Here is an 18064-nt window from a genome sequence, read left to right as displayed (position 1 = left end):
AGGTAATTCTCCAAAGTAGAGGGTTACAAAGGAAAATTAGGACACCAACACTGATTGTGTATGTATATACTTAACGTCAAGTCACTAGACTAGGTATTTTAACATACAGAGTCTTATTTAATCCTTGTGTAACACTCTGATGAGGTAAATATAGAATTTACCAGGTTCTTAGAATAAGTAATCTGTCCAGGGTCACAGAGCTGGTTAAGTGGGAGAGCTCTAGGGTTCAAAAACCATCTTTGGATCACGTGTTCTTTCCACTTTACCACTTTTGTGTTTTTAAAAAAAGTCTTTGTGCTGCTTATGAGTGAGAAGGAAGGAAGCAGGACACATTCTCCTTTCCTGGTTAGTGAGGACATTTAGCTCCTTGGTTTGCTTCTCTTGACAGATAATGAAAGATAACTGACCTTTTCTTAGAAACTAGAGCCTTTCTGAGCAGGGAGTGTCCAGTTGGCAGAAGACTCCAGGCAGGTTCTTTCCAGTCATGCATCAGAGCTAAAATTATTTCATAAACACTGAGCTTTCTCAGGCTGAGCCAAAGTAAGCCTTGACTGCAGACCCAGCTGGGTACTGCTCAGGTGTTTTCAGGTGCCTGTAGGTCAAGATCAAGCCCCTCTGGTCCTGCACATCTTTCAGCTTCAGAATGGAGCCATCTGCCACCATCCTGCTGCTTTTGCTCCTTCATTGCCCACGTTAGAGCCAGCACAGTGGATCAGCATCTTGAACAGTAACGAACATCTTCTGAAGGAAAAGGAACTCCTTATTGACAAGTAAGTGGGCAAGGCGTGTCATAGTGCCAGCCTCTCTTCTCGCAGCTCCCACTAATGAGTTCTCCCCAAGAGCAGCACAGCCCCTCTGTTTAGGCCCCCAGCTTTGCCTCATGATAGAGCTGCATTGATAAGCAGCCTAGTCCTGAATCTGACTGTTGTGCTAGGCCAGTTGCATATCTCTGCAGGGGCTGTGGGGAGTGCCTAAAGGAGGCAGCTGGTTCTTACAACTAGTCTTTCTTTATTTCCCTTCAGTCAGTTTTCTCATTTGTTCTTCCTCCTTCAGCAAAACAGCACTGCCCAGAATCCAAGGTCTTTGCTTACTATGTATGGATTGTACCTTTCTAAGGAAAGTGGGGGCTCATATTGCAAGTAGGTTTGTTTCAGTACCCTGGACCTCATTCTGTTCTGGCTTGCGCAGGCAGAGGAAACATATCTCTCAGCTGGAGCAGAAAGTGCGAGAGAGCGAACTACAAGTCCACAGTGCTCTTTTGGGCCACCCTGCCCCCTTTGGGGATGTCTGCTTGCTGAGGCTGCAGGTAAGCCTTGGCAGCCAGGATGGCATTCTGTTTGTCATAAGTCAGTATCTTCCCTGTTGGGTACTGTTGGGTATCCAGGAGTTAGAAAATGGACCAAGTAATGTAAAGGGTCCCTGCCCTCAAAGAGTAAACATCCTAATTATAATTCTGCCTTGTGGGGGCAGAAAAGGCTTGAGAGTAGAATCAGGTGGATGTCCAGGTGCCTTGGTGTCAGGACATACTTGGGAGAAAAGGCAGAGCAGGGTACATAGTACAATCCTAGAGTTGGGTGATGTTCTGAGAAGTCTTAATCTACCAGCCCTGGCCAAATGGAGGGAGAAGCAGAGGTAACAAGAGATTTAGAGCCGTTCTCACTTTTATTCTTCCACATCTAGGAGCAACTGAAAGAAACCATATTCTCACTGGCTCTAAAAGAAACCTGCTTTATTGACCAAGCTTATTCTTATTTGGGCTTTGGAGTGATGGTTATTAGGTGGATTATAGTACTATGTTGGCTTTGCCACCTAGTGGGCCTGTTAAGACAATGTTCCATCTTGTAGAATCAGAATGATAGAGTGAGAAAAGGTGTTAGATAAAAATCTTGTTCAGTCCTCTAATATACTGATGAAAAAATTGAAGCCCAAGGAGGAGGAAGAATTTGCCTAAAGTTATAAGGAGAATGAGTGCAGGAAAACCAGGCCTTGAGCCCAGGTCTTCTGATGTATTGTCCTGTGTTCCTGCGTTATACTATAACTTAATTATTGCTTTGAGCCAGTGGTTCTGAAATGTGAGTGTGCATCAGAATCACCTGGAAGGCTTGTTAAAACAGATTATTGAGACCCGTCTCCAGAGTTTCTGATTCATTGGGCCTGGGTATTGGGCTTAATAATTTGCATTTCTGACAAATTCTTAGGTGATGCTGAAGCTGTTAGTCCTAGGACCACACTTTGAGAAGCACTACTTGAAGAAATTCTTAGGGAAGGATTATATTTGACCACAAAGTATAGTAGGGATAAGTAAAGTACATGGGACTGTAAGGGTAAAGAATAGTCATGTATTGAGGATCTTCCTGCAGGAATTGCAACGAGAGAACACTTTCTTACGTGCACAGTTTGCACAGAAGACAGAAGCCTTGAGCAAAGAAAAGATTGAGCTTGAAAAGAAACTCTCTGCTTCAGAAGTTGAAGTCCAGCTCATCAGAGAGTCACTCAAAGTGGCATTGCAGAAGCATTCAGAGGAGGGGAAGAAACAGGAAGAAAGGGTGAGTTAAGGAGCTGGTAGATTTCTAGCTCACAACAGATTTGACAGTCAGCCTTCTCCTACCAAACCCTAATCTGTTTCTGGCCCCTACTTTTGGAACCTGGAGAAGCCAACTGGGTGAGTCACCCTACATTGACTTCTCATGCAGAACTGGTCTATTAGAAATGGGGCCCCTTCCTTCTGCTTCATCTTCACAAAACTGCCACAGACAGGGAAAGCTGTATAATCAATCCCTCACTGTCCCAGGCTGTAATGGGCCACCAGCTGGCCTGGGTGGAAAACCAGCCTGGGCAGTCACCAGATGATACTGCTGCAAGATGTTTAAACACCAGTGGTACATCCTTCAGTCTGGTTTCTCCTCATTCTGCCATTTGGGGGTTTTTACATTTTTACCAGTGTTCTTTGAATTGCCTTAGAGTGAAATGGGTTATCACAGAAGGAGCTAAATCTTTTGGTTCTGTTTACAGGTTCTAATTCTTGGGAGACCAGTTTAGTAATGTTTAGTTCTGGACCACTTGCATCAAAGTCAGCTAAAGCAGTGTTTCTTTCTTTCTTTTTTTTTTTTTTTTAAGCAGTGCTTCTTAAACTGTGATGTGCTTAAGAATCATTTGGAGATTTTGGTAAAACAGATTCAGTAGTTCTGGGAAGGGAGGGGGCCCAAGATCCTGCATTTCTAATAAGCTCCCAGGTGATGTTGGTGCCACTGGTACAGCACAGACTTAGAGGCTTGTTAAAAAAGAAACTTTAATCAAAATAATACATGTATCTAAGTTAAATAACCAACATGTTATCAAATACCAACATGTTTATAGTAAAAATTAGTGGTTCTGTACCCAGCCTTACTCCACAAAGGTATCTGTCCTCAATTCTTTTCTTTCTCCTGATATATACCTCTGTATTTCTGAATAGTATCTTTATATTGTATTTTTTGCTGGATTTGTTTCATGGATCCAATATCTTCTCTGTTATAATATTGATTATACATTTTGGGATATCTGTATCTGCTTATAGTGTTGTTCTTGTTTCCTTCAGGTCCTTTTTATTTTGTTTTGGTGTCTTTCATGTTAGAGGCTTGGTGATCCTTCAACGAATGAGTACTCATATTTAAGAATGTAGTGTTTTAAAGCTGCATGGAAACTCTGGGTTCGTGGTAATTGCCTGGTGTTGTAGGATGATCAGACTTACATGGCCCTTTTCACTTGGGAACCCTCAAATTTCAGTATCTGAATGTCCTTATCTCACTCCCTCTAGAAAAGAATTTTCAGCTGCCTGGTGGGGGAGGCTTGGGACAGGAATGCTTTTGGTCTTTGGGTTCTCAGCACTGAGAAGGAGATTAGGTTTAGAGCCCCACAGTTCTGTACATAGGTTTTTACTTATTTTCAACCCAGTGCTTCACTCTCTCTCCCTGCCATGACTGATATCCCTGACTGGACTCTCTCATTTGAATTAACCAGATACTAAATCTCCAGTCTCCTGTTTGGGAAACCTAGGGTGAGAATGGTATCCAGCTAACCTGAATATAGACTTACAGTGAACCCCCTATTTTTTAAGTCTATAGCTAATACCTACCTGCCTCGGGTACCTGGTGCTTCGAGTATAGAGGTTCTTGCAGGTTGTGAAGGGCACATTGTTTTCCAAATTGTCTGTAACACCCACTACAGATTATAATTCCTCTGCTCCAAGTCATTTATGCCCCCCCACCCACCCACTTTTACCTTCTGAAAATATGTTGAAATCTCTTGTATACTTTTGTCTCTTCCTCTGTTGACTTTTATGTATTAGTGCTTCATTTCCCTCCTATCATAGGTTTTAGAGATGTTTTCGAAAGGAGAGAAGATAAACATCTCTGGCCAGTCCACCACTTTTTTAGTTCAAAGTTGGTTACCAGCATTTTCAGTAAGATTCCCAGGTGACTGTGATGCTTGTTAAAATGTGAGAATCACTGGAGAATCACATGGAGCTTGAAGAGTACAGATTGTACCTGGGGTAAAGCTTTTGACTGATTTTCAAGGATCTCTCTTAGTTCTTTGTTACCTTTGGATTAAATCAGGTCTGTGTGTCTTTGGCACAAGTAAATAGTCTTTGGCACTGCCTTATCTTTTCTCTGCTTTCTCTTACTTCCTTCAGCTTCCTTTTTCATAAGTCAAATAAAAAGCTATAATAGTGAAAATTTCCATTCATCAAATCTTCATTGATTCTCTGCTCAGTGCCAAGCATTGAGCTATGTGTTGGGCATATGATAATAAGCAAGATGGACCCAGCCCCTCCTCTCAAGGAGTCTACAGTCTCATTAGCCCTTCTAGATGATTGCTTAGCTTTACATTATATGTGGTGTTTAGGGAAGAATGCATTACCTATCTCACCAGAACAGACCAGACTGGTTGTATGTCTACAAGGAAGTTATATATACTGTTGCAGTTCAGTTCTGATGCAGACCACCTAGAGTTAGCATCAGACTCCACAGGTTTAAGAGCTTGATCCCCCTAAAAAATGCTTAACTTCAGATGCCAGCAGCACATTTTGGGTTCCCCAGGCCTCCTATACTTATGACCAACCAGGTTCAATAATTCACCTGAGTAACTCAGAACCCAGCAAAGTGCTATATTTAGGATTACAGTTTTAATATAAAGATACAAACCAGGACAAGCCAAGTGAAAAGATAAATAGGACAGGATCTGGGAAAGTCCTGAAAGCAGAGTTTCTATACCTTTTCCCCCATGGAATCAGGGCCTGTCACCCTCCTGTCACATCCATATCACTTCCAACCAGGAAGCTCCACTGAGCTTCAGTGTCCAGAGTTTTTTAATTGGATTTTATTATGTAGGCATGATTGACCTCAATCTCCAGTCCTTTCCCCTTCCTCACAGGAAGTTGGGCTCAACTCTATTTGTCTTTATAGTGACCAGCCCCCATTCTGAGTCATCTCATTAGCAGAAATGCATTTATGGTGGGCTTGGGCCCACTGTGGATAACAAAGACCCTCCTTTTCTATTACTTGGGAAATTCTATGAGGTTTTTTGTTTGTTTTGTTTTTTGGTTTTTTTGAGTAAGGGTAGATTTATTTAGAGAGATACATACTACATAGAGTAGAGGCTGTTTCAGAAGGTGCTAAGAGTTTAGAAGTTACCTCTCAGGGACCTGGGACAAAGACCAGAGAAGTTCTTTATTATACAGTAGAGCTACCAATTTTTAAAAACTTCCCAAGGAGCTTTTCTCCCTTGCCCTTGATTGGAAAGTTCTTATATGTTAACTCTGTAGTTTATGCCCTAATCTCAAATGGCAAAATTTGATCAGATTCCTGCCTTAATTGTAGTAGAAAACATACACAGCCCTAAGGGCAAAGACAGTGGTCACTTGGAAAAAAGCTGATGTTCAAGGTCGTAGAGGAGTCAGTGGAGACAAGATTCTTGATATTTCTTTTCCTAGGTCAAGGGTCGTGATAAGCATATTAATAATTTGAAAAAGAAATGTCAGAAGGAATCAGAGCAGAACCGGGAGAAGCAGCAACGTATTGAGACCTTGGAGCGCTACCTGGCTGACCTGCCCACCCTGGAAGACCATCAGAAGCAGAGCCAGCAGGTAGCAGCAATGTGGGGCAAGCAGGGGGACTGTTCAGCCTCTGCTACGTGCAGTTACCCTGTGGCTTCCTGAAAGGAAAGTCCCAAAGGAGTCATGTCCAGACTCACATCACAACTGAACTGCAAATTTTTTAAGATATTCAGACAGAATCTTCCTTGGCTTGTTGACCTAAGCATGGAATCCTGTCTTTCAGCTTAAGGATTCTGAGTTGAAGAGCACAGAGCTGCAGGAGAGAGTGACTGAGCTGGAGAGTTTGCTGGAGGAGACCCAGGCAGCCTGCAGAGAGAAGGAGGTTCAACTGGAAAGCCTCAGACAGAGGGAAGCAGAATTCTCTACTAGACATAGGTGAATACTCCTGTGGGGATGAGGAAAGAAGTGGAGAGCTAGGTTCTGATTCTGGCTCCCCACTCACTACCTGTGTGACTTTAGACAAATCCCTTTACTTCTCTGAGCTTCATTTTCTTTGAATTATAAGTAACAGGAAAGCTGCTTATGGGCAAGGATATGTCTTTGACATAGAATGTGGGAGGTGCAGTGGGGTTTGTCCCTGTATCCTTTGGAAGGATCCAACCCAGTGCCTGGCATAGTAATACTGGATAATAATCCTTGAATATATATGTGTTGAATGGACAGGAGTACTTTATAAACTGGAAAATGAGTATCTGTATATTTGCAAAAGTAGATCCTAGTGCTGAGTACTGAGGTTATCCACATTTTGAACCTTATAAGATAAAGACTACCAGGAGCATCTGTTTCTCCTTAGCCTTAGGGATTGTTCTCAATTGCCAGAGCAGGTTCTGAGAACAAAACAAGATGCCATAATTACTCTCAGGGTGTCTTGAGAGCCTCCTCCATATTAATAGCAGTTCCTGAAAATGTGGTGGCTATGTTTCAACAGCCTCTTGGACCAAATCCAGTTTCTAATGGGATGGATTGGATTTCTCATCCCATATTCAACCACAGTGACCCTGTTGTTTATCTCAGCAGATGGGCCGTGATGAAAGTGTGGGGATTCATGGGATCAGACTTGTTGGAAGCGGAAGCAAGGATAGGGGACAAAGTTGGCTCTGCACCAGACTGCAAAGAAAAATATTTTTTTGATATTTTTCAAAATTTCTGCAATGTAGATGTATGACTTTTTATAATTTAAATACATGTGATGAATGTTTATTTTTAAATATCAAAACAAAGAATAAAAGCCTTGGGCAGGTAGAGAATTGGTGACACATCATATGAATGCTGGCTGTTAGGGAAGGGAACTAACCTAGACTGAGCAAGCAGCTTCTGTGTGGCACTCCCTCCATTACAACAGACAGACCTGAGACATTATCCCCTACTATGGCTTGGAAGGGCCTGAGTCTCTTGCCTCAAAACATACAATAAATAGCAGAATCAGGAGTCAAAGCCACATCTCTCTTCCTTTAGAGTTCTTAAGAGATCACTATCTTTCAGCCTGCAAGATAAGCAGTGTGTGGAGGAGGCCAGTGGAGAAGGTCCAGCTCAACTGAGAGAAGATTCCAAAGTGAAAATGGAGTCCTGGCAGAAGGAATGTGATTCCCTTCGGAAGGTGACTGAGGATGTCCAGGCTGTAACAGGGGGTAGGCTTAGACAAAAGAAAAGATTGTGTATTGGTAAGGAACCATGAGCCACTTAGGATCTGCTACCCAGAGCTTTTCTCTATTTTCCAAGAAGTTGCCCCTGCATAATAAATTTCCATTTTAGATGTTCATCCTTATGATAGGCAAGCAAAGTTAGGGAGGACATGAACATCCAGACTTGATGCTCCAAAGTTGTGCACTAAAGGTTGGTGCACTTCATTCATGGCTCAAGCCCTATACAGGATCTCTTGCATTGGGCAGAGTTCTAACCAGAGAGATGGCCCTTCTCAGCAGAGAAGAAGGAACCCTGGGCCTGCCAGTGAGATTGAAAGTCAGCAAAAAAGACTCAGAAATGGTTCGGAGGAAACCTGAGGTCTCAAAGGACAGGAAACTGGGCCTGTTTAGCTCTCTTCTTGGATAGTCAGTGTGACCAAAACTATAAGTAATGATAACTTTCATAGCCTTGGATAGGGCAGGCTTCAGTAATTTTTAGCCATGTCCTTTATCAGAGAACCAGAATGTACACTGGCTTTATATGAAATTGATTCCACTGTCCTACAGTCATCATGGTGGGAGTGTCTCTCTCCACCCTACTTCCCCATGGTCGTCATAGATTTCTCTTTGTTTAAACTTCTTTGTGGCTGGAGCACACGAATGTGAAACTAGTTAATCAGGATAGAGTCTGGGTTATATGTCTGTAGGTAGAGCTAACTTGTCTTCACCCTGTTCTCACTATTGACCGGCTGTAGCCTAATAGCCAGACCACAGATCATAGTGTAGCCTCTTGCCCTCTGACCTCACTGTCAGCATGTGCTTACAGCCTTCCGTGATAACTTTGCCTTTCAGATTGTGGAGAAGCAACAGCAGAAGATTGACCAGTTGCATTCACAAGTACAGGTGAGCTGGAGTCCTTGGGACATGGTGGGCAGGATTTAATGGTGGAATCTCTGAAATTCAGCCAACACTTTATTCTATGCTATGCAATTTGCTTGGTGTTAGGTGTACAAGAATGAGACCCAATCAGTGCTTATAGCCTACAGCCTTTTTGGGAAGAGGTTTCAGCACAGTACTGAGAGAGCAATGTCCATATTACCCTGGGGGAGCATAGAAGGGTCAGTGGAAGTGGGGAGGCCAAGGAAGCGTTTCTGGAGATCATGAACCTTGAAGGACGAGGAGGAGTTAGCCAGGCAAAGAAGAGGAGTGGGATAGGATGGTATTGGAATTCCTGATAGAAGGAACAGCATGGTAGGTACATGAAGGCATGAAACAGCAGGGTTTGCATGTGAAGCTGCAAGCAGTTTGGTATTGTTGAAGTAAGTAAGATGAATGAGAACTGGGCTATGGGAGGGGTCTGTCTATCCTACTAAGTTAGCTTTTATTTTTTAGGTAGGTGATAGGAATCGACATTTAGTCAGGGTGTGATGTGGTCAGGTTTACAACTCAGGCTTGAGTGTGGAAGATGATTGGCACTTGGAGAGAGGCAAGGCTAGAGGCCAGTGGACTGTTGCAGAAATCCTAGCAAAAGATGATGAAGGATGATGCACAAGGCAGCACAGCAAGGAGGAGATGTGAAGGGACAGATTTAAATGAATTTTAGGAGGTAAAATTGAGAGGAATCAGTGACTGACAGAATGTAGGGGGTTGAAGAATAAGGAAAAATCAGACAACTGGTTTCTATTTTGGGCCAGAGTGGGAGTGTCCTTAATTGGGTTCGCCAAGAAATCCTAAGTACACCAGGTTCACTTAGGTTCTCTTTAGACCCTAAAAGACGTTTTCATACCAAAATGGGTGAGATGCACTCACTCCGAGGAACAACTGAAAGCTGCAGTCCTACCTTTGCCACTACGTGGGTTTGTTTAGCTCATGTATTTCAAGTCTTGTAAGGAGATAGTCAAGCCTAGTGAGTGTTTATATCCATTCAAAATCCCAGGATTTTAGTAGAGTTTTTAATGGATCTCAAAGTATCCTTCCTGGAACCCTGAGGTTCCACAATATTTTTTTTTGGAGGGATTAAGTTGTTTTTATTATTATTATTATTATTATTATTATTATTATTATTATTATTATTGTCATCATCATCATCATCATCATCATCATCATCATCATCATTAGAGGTACTGGGGCTTGAACCCAGGATCTCATGCATGCTAAGCACGCACCCTACCACTGAGCTAAACACCCCCCCCAGCATTTTAAATGGTACACTTATTCATGATGAGACGTCTCAAACAAATTAAAATGTCAGGTGAATTTGGTGGAATTAGGTGGATTCAAAGTTGTGATGGGTATTTTGTGGTGGCGAGATGTTCTCCTTGGCTGTAAAGTTTTATATTAATACAAAATAGAAAAATTCAGAAATATTATTTATACTTTAGTTGTTCAAATCAGTTTCCAAATGCGGGGGTGGAGGTGGGGAGGAATTAGAATGAATAGAATGAGACGCAGAAGATAACAGATATAAATACCTCCCTCCCCTGACCCTGACTACCCCTACACACAAACACACATATACACAGATACACATTATAACTAGATAGGTGCTGTGAGAGTGCTCTCTCACATCTCTCATCTCTGTCTGAAGCATTTCATATACAGTATTGTCAAGGGCATTTGGCTGTGAGCTCCTCAAAGATAGAAACTGTTTGGTATTCTTTTCAGTATCCCAGTGCCTGTCAATAGTAAGTGCTCAATAAATAATTGAACTCAATTGGACGTTCCTTGCCCTCAGTAAAGTTATGGTCTAGTGGAGGGGAGGAACCATATGCACAGCCAATGAATGTACTCATGAGCCATCATGGAGGTAGGGCAAGGTTGGGATTGGATCCGATTTGCAGATTGAGGAAGACTCAGGTGGGCCTAGGAGGTTTCCTGGGTGACAGACAGATCAGAGGAGCAGTCTGGGCAAAGGGGAAGAGAAGTGAACAACAGCACTGGAGCTGGAATCTCTGGGGTTGAAAGCCAGTCAGTCACTTCGTGTGGCTGGAGTGGAGGCTATGTGGAGGGATAAAAAGAGATACGGATCGAAAAGTAGGTAAGGGTCAGACTGTCCTGGAATGCCCTGCTGAGGACCTGGCCTTTATTGGTACATGGTCAGTGGCTAGAAGAAGGTTTTGGAGGGAAGTCACAGATCAGGGCTGTTCTAAAATAATCTCTTAGCAACAGTGCATGGGCGGGGTGAAGCTTTACTATAGAGTCCAGACCAGAGACAGTATGGTCTGAAACAGACTTGTTACCCCTGATGTGTTCTTTCACTCTCCTTGCTCTGGAATTCAGAGCCTAGAGCAAGAAGTAGCTCAGGAAGAAGGAACAAGCCAGGCCCTGAAAGAAGAGGCCCAACGGAGGGAGACAGCCCTGCAGCAGCTGCGTACAGCTGTGAAAGAGGTGAGCAGCATCAGTGAGGCCTCTTGGTACTGCCTTTACAAACCTGATTTCTCTGTGTATCCTCCCCAGCCCTCCTCCCACAAGAGTTCCCATGTTTGAGAGATCCCTGCTAAGCTTTTTTTGACAGAGGAGTAAGAAGATACATTGCATCATCCTTTATATTAAAGGTTGTAATCCTGTCTTTGAGTGGCCGTAATTACCCAGGAGGGCTTTTTGGATATAGAAAACCATTCTCTTATTTTGTCTTCCTGCAGCCACAGGTTTGTGGGGTTGGTTGGGGATGAAGGGTTCAAGAAGACTGAAGGTTTGGTGATCCTCATGGAGTAAACAGCTGTCAGCAGGGGGCAGCCAAGTTCACTGGACAAGTGCCCAGGAAGGGGTCTCCCAGAGCTAAGATTGTCACGTGGCCCAGTGTGGGTGAAGGGCTGGGACTGGAGGAGGAACTCTATTCAGTGTCTTTAAAACAGAGTAGACGTAGGAAGGGAAGGAGAATGCATTAAGTTGTTCTGGGAAAAAGGAGGGAAAAAGACACAGATACACATTAATAGCTGGTTTATGTAGTGAAGCCTGACTCTACTGAGGTGAAGATCTGAAAAGGCAGAACACATTCCAGCACTGTGTCCTCCAGGTCCCCAGCTTCTCCAGCCCACCCACACAGTGGCCGCTAGCTGTCGTGTTGTCTTTGTTTTGTTTTGTTTTGAGATGGGAGGTAATTGGGTTTATTCATTTATTTTAGTTTTTTTTTAATGGAGGTACTGGGTATTGAACCCAGGACCTTGTGCATTTATTCTAAGCATGTACTCTACCACTGAACTATACCCTCCCCCCATGTCATATTATCTTTCTTGCCCCCTTTATTCCTCTGACACACTCTGATCAGGCTGGCTGGTGGCCACTTTTGTCAGGGTGGCAGGGAGAGATTGAAACCAGTGTCTCCTCAGATTTCACGTTAAGCCTTCTCTAATAGCCTGGCTAACAGAGTTGGCTGAGGGACTGGCTTCAGATAGAGTTCCGAGGGTTAGGAGTATCTTCTGGTTCCTGAACAGAAACCGGGAGGCTGATGACTCAGTCTGCTAGGGAGCAGCTTCCTCTCCAATGCTGCAGCCCTGTGGGCCCAGCCTATCTGCAGGAGAAACTAGGGCTGATACTGGGGAGGAAGGGGGAAGTGCATAGCCTATTGGGTAGAGGTGGGGAGGAGGTGGGGACATGGCCTTTGACTCATAGTTTCTCGTCCACACACATATATCCACATTCATGGACGGGTACTTCCCTTTTCCCTGGGCCTGGGTTAATGTGTTCACCTGTCTGTCTGCTCAGCTTTCAGTACAGAACCAGGACCTGATTGAAAAGAATCTCACGCTCCAAGAACACCTGCGGCAGGCCCAACCAGGGTCCCCATCTTCATCAGACACAGCCCAGCTGGCATTTGAGCTGCACCAGGAATTGGCCAGTTGTCTTCAAGATCTGCAGGCTGTCTGTAGCATTGTGACCCAGAGGGCCCAGGGCCGTGACCCCAATCTCTCCCTGCTCCTGGGCATTCACTGTGAGTCCTTAGGCCAGTCTGGGATACAGGAAAGAGTAGCTTTCATTCTGCTCTCACTCCTATGCACTTTTCCTGTCCTTATGGCAATGTGTGAACCAGGCTCCATGGGCCTGGTCACCACCCTCTGGGAGTTTATGTGTTTTGAAGAGTAGCCATTGGGTAAATCTGTTTTGGAAACAGACATCCTTTTGGGGTACCTGGATGCAAGACAGAGAAAAAGTGGCCACTAGGAAGCAAGCTTTCACCCCATTATCCCTAGCTGTTTTTTAAAAAGTGCCGTGTTCTAAGACTCTGGACCTCAGAGTACTGCCTGTTCATACTGCCCCCTCCACATAAAAGTATCTCCTGACTGACTTACTAATAATATTCTCTCTAAATGCTCTCCTCCCCCAGCTGCACAGCACCCAGGGACTCACCTAGATTTGCAGAAGCCAGATGTGATCAGGAGGAAACTAGAAGAGGTTCAACAGCTACGCCGTGACATTGAGGACTTAAGGACCATCATGTCAGACAGATACGCCCAGGACATGGGAGAAAACTGTGTCACACAGTGAGGAATGCTGGGGGTGGGACAGGCTGTATTCCCCTAGGGAGAATCTGGTCTGTTGAAAGCCTGGTCTAGCAGGTCCTGCCCTGACAATCTCTTGCCTCCTATCTGCTGCTATTCCCAGAGAGAAGGGGTGGAGGGGAGGTACAAGCCTGCATCTAGGGCCAAGGGCTGATTAGAGAATTTTGTTTGTCCTGCCCTGCACTGGCTTTGCTTTGTTGGATTGCATTTCTCCTGTCATCCTGATTCACCCTTTGAGGGTGAGTTACTAATTAACTTTTGCAGGTGAACTGGTAAGTCCTCACAGACTATTCCTAGCCACAGACTGACGTCACAGGCAAACAGGCTGCTCACCTCCCTTCTCCATCCTTTGGGGTGGATCCACATTCATTCCCTCTCCATACCTTGGTATTGGTGATGCCCAGAGTTCTTTAGAGGGGCTGGGAATGGCTGAATACCAGTAACAACGGCCATTTGAGAATTCTCAGGCCCCATGTATCAGCCTTCCTGGGAACTGAGTTGGCTCTGGCTTTTCTTAGGCCCAGTTCCTCTGCTTCTTCCTCAGGGCTCTTGTCCTCACAGATGCCTCAGGGTGATCTATTCATTAGCAAAGTACTCACTTGGGGGCCTAGGGATTATAACGAGGACCTCTTTATATGTGCTGCCATGCCCTTTACAGGAGACCCTACTCTAGTCGCCCTGTGCCCTAGTCATGTGGTTAGCACAGCCCCCTTCTCCTTTGTTCTCAGGCCAGCTGGGCAGCTCCTTTCTTGGGCTTTGAGTGCAAACTCTTCTCTATGGTTCTGGGTTTGGGCAGGATTTTCCCCCAGGATACCACAGGGCAACTGTCAAGCTGCTCACCCCCTTCCCTGAGGGCTCAGCCAGTGCTCAGCCTTCTGATTTGTGCCTCTCTTGCATTTGGGGTTGTGTGTCCTTTCCTTTTCCTGCTCTAGGCTCCTTGAGAGGTCAGAGTACCCAGTATAGGTCAGCTTTAAGATACAGCTTTCAATGTTTTCTGTTGTTTGTTTCTCTGGGGCCTTTGGACCCTCTGCTTTCTGGTTTCTCTTGCCTCCTTGTTGAGGGAGCTTCTCACAATTGTTTGTATCTGGTTGTTGGGCCAGCCCCCAACCTCCTCTAGATCTGGAGCCAGGCCAAGCCAGGGCTGTGTGTGGGTAGCGGGGAGCACTGAGCAGTTCAGGAGCCCAGAGTCAGCCACTGGGAGATTCTTGCTAAGCTTTGGACTGGCAGGGCAGCGTCCTGGACCTCACTCCTGGGCCTGAATGAGACTCTTAAGTGTTTTTACAAGTCTGTGTTTTATTTATGGAGTGACTTATCCCTTCCATTCAGAACAGCCCCACCCAGCCAGTCCTCTCAGCCTCTGGGCTCCTGCCTCCTGAAAACAGAGCTGCCTGGTTGGTCTCCACCCTGTATTGGGAGCCCAGCCACTATGCTCACGGGTATTTTTCCTCATAAAGTTTATAAGCAGTTATTTATATGAATCCTTGTTATGTCAACTGGTTTGTATTGCCTATTTTGATTACAAAATAAAAATTTAACAGACTCTTCAGTTTTCCATTGCCTTCCATCACCATCGTCTTTACTCCACCCCTCAGTTTGGATGGTTGGAGCCAAAACCTGGGTGTTTAGCCAAGTTCCCCAAACAGCAGCAAGGAGGGAACTTTGGCAAGTCCAGCCTCATGTCTGTTTCTCTACCACTTCTGCTCCTCTGTTGTTCTGTGGGGATAAATAAGATCTTTTCCTACACCACTTTTCTAATGGGCAAAACTGCCCTGAGTCATAGAGTAAGTTTGTCATTGCAAAGACTTTCAGTGAGCCCCTGAGAAGGAAATCTGCTGTCTGTGGGTTGCTGTAAGGAAGTGGTTTCCCCAGAGCAAGGCAGGGCATTGTGCTTGCCTCAAGGAGCTAGGGTTGTCTTCCTGGGCTATGCTCGGAACCCTGGACCTGGGAGGGCTTCTGAAGGGCTGCATGTCCAACCCCAGGCAGATAGTTGAGTCTGAAGTTGGGCCGGTTGCTGGAGTCTGCTCCTTCTGAACCCCTTGCATTTTGCCAGCAGTAAGTTTTGGAGTGCCATCTGCAGCATGGAGTTGGGGTGGGGCTGGGACCACACCAGGCCCAGCTGTGATCTTTAACAAGGGCCCAGACTCTCAGCAGTCTTGACACCAACCTCTGGCTCCCTGAGCATGTAGTCCTGCCACCACCATGCCTTGTCTAAACCTGCCTATCTGAGCCAAGAGGAAATTTGGGGGAAAATTTAAGCAGGGGCTGTCTCTGCTGTGGTGTGCCTCCTACCCTGCGGGGTTAGCTATGTGTGGCTGGCCCCTGGGGAAATGTGTGTGTTGGAGAGCCCCTTGGGGCAAGGTTTGCTAGCTGGCGAACTTTAGGTTTGAAAACAGCCGAAGCTTTAAAAGCCCAGAGCTGAGCAGCGCTGTCGTGGCACCGGGGATTGGTAGTTCGGTGCAGAAAACCCAGGCGAGGCTGAGGAGGAGGCCTCTGGCAAACACTCACCCCCGCCCTCCCTGGCCTTTCTTGCCATCAGGTCGCACTCCAACCTCACATTGTGAGCCGTACGGGCAGTCTTGCGTGGGGCTGGGGTCCTCCAAAAGGAAGGGGAGGAGAACAGAGGGGGCCGGCGGTGCGTGGGGCGGGGTCGCGTAGGCCCCGCCCCAGCCGCGCGCCTGTCCACACCGCCCATTGGTCCCGAGAGCGGTGACTCGCGTGCTGAGCAGGAAGGAAACCGCTCCCGAGCTCGGCGGCCTCATCTCCAGGCCCTGCAGCTGCTGCCACCGCCGCCCGTCCGCCCGTCGGCCCGTTGGTCTACCCGCAGCATGAGCGGCCTGCGCGTCTACAGCACATCGGTCACCGGCTCCCGCGAAGTGAGTGCACGCCCTGGGCCCGCGCTGGGCACGGGTGGTGGTCCGGGTCCTCAGGAGCCGGTGCCCGGGACCCGCCCCCGCCCTGGGTGCGGGGCATGGCCTCCAGGGTTGGGTGGGGAGCAGGATACACGGTCCCATCCTGAACACCTTTTGGACATCCTGGGCCCTATGCACCCCCACTACCAGGCTGATCCTTGACCATGTCCTTATCTTGCCCTTCCCCTTCTCTACTGAGTGTGTACCTGGGGTGGAGGTGGCCCCTTACCAGCCTTCACCCAGGCCTGCCCTGCCTTCTCCTCACTGAGCTCCTGGCTCTCCCCACCCTGCATTTATCTCACTTCGCTTCATTCTGACTCCCCTACCTATGGTTGGTGATCCCTCTCATTCTGCTCCACCACAAGCCTGACTCATCCTACCAACTCCTAGTGGCCAGAAGCTTCCCCTAGGGTGTGGAGGGGGACAGAGGGACAAAAGCTCCTGGCCACAAGCCCTTTCTCTCTGTCCAGAGTTCCCCTCATAAACTCTCCAGTTTGCTCACTAACCCCTGCCTGCCCTCTGCACCCAGATCAAGTCCCAGCAGAGCGAGGTGACCCGCATCCTGGATGGGAAGCGCATCCAGTACCAGCTAGTGGACATCTCCCAGGACAACGCCCTGCGGGATGAGATGCGAGCCCTGGCGGGCAACCCCAAGGCTACCCCACCCCAGATTGTCAACGGGGACCAGTACTGTGGGGTATGGCCCGGGGGCTGGGGGTGGAGGAGTGTTGTAGGAGGATGCCAGCCAGAGTCGGATCTGAGACAACGCACCAGCACTCAGGTGACCACCTTTCATCCCCTCCCTCAGGACTATGAGCTCTTCGTGGAGGCTGTGGAACAAAACACACTGCAGGAGTTCCTGAAACTGGCCTGAGCCAAGTCAGCCTATTGGACTTCCCGTCACCACATCCCCCACCAGCCATCAACCCAGCCATGAAGGACCTTGTGACCAACTCCCTATTATTCCTAACCTTCTGACTTTGGAGCCCCTCCCCACAACCCAAGACCGTTCTCCTCCCCTAACTGTAGCCCCCTCTCCTCCATTCAAAGGCAACATTCCTTACCCACTAGTCTTAGAAATTGTCTTAAGCAACAGCCCAAGTGCCAGCTGTCCTCAGCCAGGCCCTGAGGCTGCCACCCTGCCTGGCACTGGCTGATGGGCACCTTTGGTGGTTCCATTAGCCAGGGCTCTGCCAAAGGCCCCGCAGTCCCTGTCCAGGAGCACCACAGAAACAATTAAATGTCCCATTCCATTGGCACTGTGTCTTTCTGGTGTGGCCTGGGCATCCTGGGTTCCTGCTCTGAGCAAGGCTGGAAGATGTGACTGTGCCGAGGCTGTGCTCCTATGGGCAGATGGATAGAGCTATCCCATGTATGTCACCTGTGTGTGTGATAGTGCATGTGTTTGGGTATATGTCCAGCACACACATCTGTGTGGACCGAGTTTCTTGAGACCATATGGGTGAGTCACCCTCCAACTCACATGCATGTGATGAAGCGTGTGCCTTGGTGTGGACTGTATGTTTGCATGCCAGTTAACTCGGCTATGCCTTGCTGCCACCTGCCCATGTCCCAACCGATCCGCTAGATGTGGGTGCGTCATGGAAATGCCTACTGCCTGCAGTTCTGCCAGGGTGGGGATAGTGGCTTTGTTGCATAGTGTTGAGGAAGTGTCCCCACATGCTTGTTCTGTGCATGTTTGTGTGCAGGGATCTACTGGCTGTACATTTGCACGTGAGATGCTGCTACCCCAGCTGAGGCTGGGCTGGGGCCAGCCCTCCCGCCCCTCTATCCGCTTAGCCTTTCTGGGCAGAAAGAGGAACCTAGAAGACAAAGACCCAGCAGCCAGGCCCGCCAGCTGGGGCTCGAATTACAGAGAGGGCGGGTCGGCGCCGCCCCCTCCTCGGCGAGCTAGGGCTGCTGGGCTGCACCGCGAAGAGA

At 47.1% G+C, this 18064-nt stretch overlaps 2 protein-coding genes across 2 annotated transcripts in view; both read left to right on the top strand.

Annotated features, from left to right (window-relative positions):
* Positions 1 to 13344, top strand: part of CEP85 (centrosomal protein 85) — a 30154-nt gene extending 16810 nt beyond the window's left edge. The window contains exons 5-14 of the mRNA XM_006196811.4: positions 637 to 770; positions 1189 to 1306; positions 2361 to 2546; positions 5972 to 6124; positions 6318 to 6469; positions 7577 to 7691; positions 8569 to 8619; positions 10996 to 11103; positions 12421 to 12646; positions 13040 to 13344. Coding sequence (XP_006196873.1) covers positions 637 to 770; positions 1189 to 1306; positions 2361 to 2546; positions 5972 to 6124; positions 6318 to 6469; positions 7577 to 7691; positions 8569 to 8619; positions 10996 to 11103; positions 12421 to 12646; positions 13040 to 13200 — 1404 coding nt within the window. The 3' untranslated portion in view covers positions 13201 to 13344. The remainder of the gene's footprint in view (positions 1 to 636; positions 771 to 1188; positions 1307 to 2360; positions 2547 to 5971; positions 6125 to 6317; positions 6470 to 7576; positions 7692 to 8568; positions 8620 to 10995; positions 11104 to 12420; positions 12647 to 13039) is intronic.
* Positions 13345 to 15804: 2460 nt separating this feature from the next.
* Positions 15805 to 17382, top strand: SH3BGRL3 (SH3 domain binding glutamate rich protein like 3). The gene is made up of 3 exons (XM_006196813.3): positions 15805 to 16087; positions 16653 to 16820; positions 16932 to 17382. The coding sequence occupies exons 1-3, from the start codon at positions 16040 to 16042 to the stop codon at positions 16995 to 16997; spliced, it is 282 nt and encodes a 93-aa protein (XP_006196875.1). The 5' UTR covers positions 15805 to 16039; the 3' UTR covers positions 16998 to 17382.
* Positions 17383 to 18064: the final 682 nt, after the last annotated feature.

Source organism: Vicugna pacos, chromosome 13 (genome assembly GCF_048564905.1).
Source record: "Vicugna pacos chromosome 13, VicPac4, whole genome shotgun sequence".
Classification (NCBI taxonomy): Eukaryota; Metazoa; Chordata; class Mammalia; order Artiodactyla; family Camelidae; genus Vicugna; species Vicugna pacos.
Note: the sequence above shows the minus strand (reverse complement) of the source record. Positions and strands in the feature narration are given on the sequence as shown.

Coding starts and splice junctions, on each gene's coding strand:
- SH3BGRL3 (XM_006196813.3), top strand. CDS start 16,040: ATGAGCGGCCTGCGCGTCTACAGCACATCGGTCACCGGCTCCCGCGAA. Junction 16,088..16,652: donor CGGTCACCGGCTCCCGCGAA/GTGAGTGCACGC, acceptor CTCTGCACCCAG/ATCAAGTCCCAGCAGAGCGA. Junction 16,821..16,931: donor ACGGGGACCAGTACTGTGGG/GTATGGCCCGGG, acceptor CCCCTCCCTCAG/GACTATGAGCTCTTCGTGGA.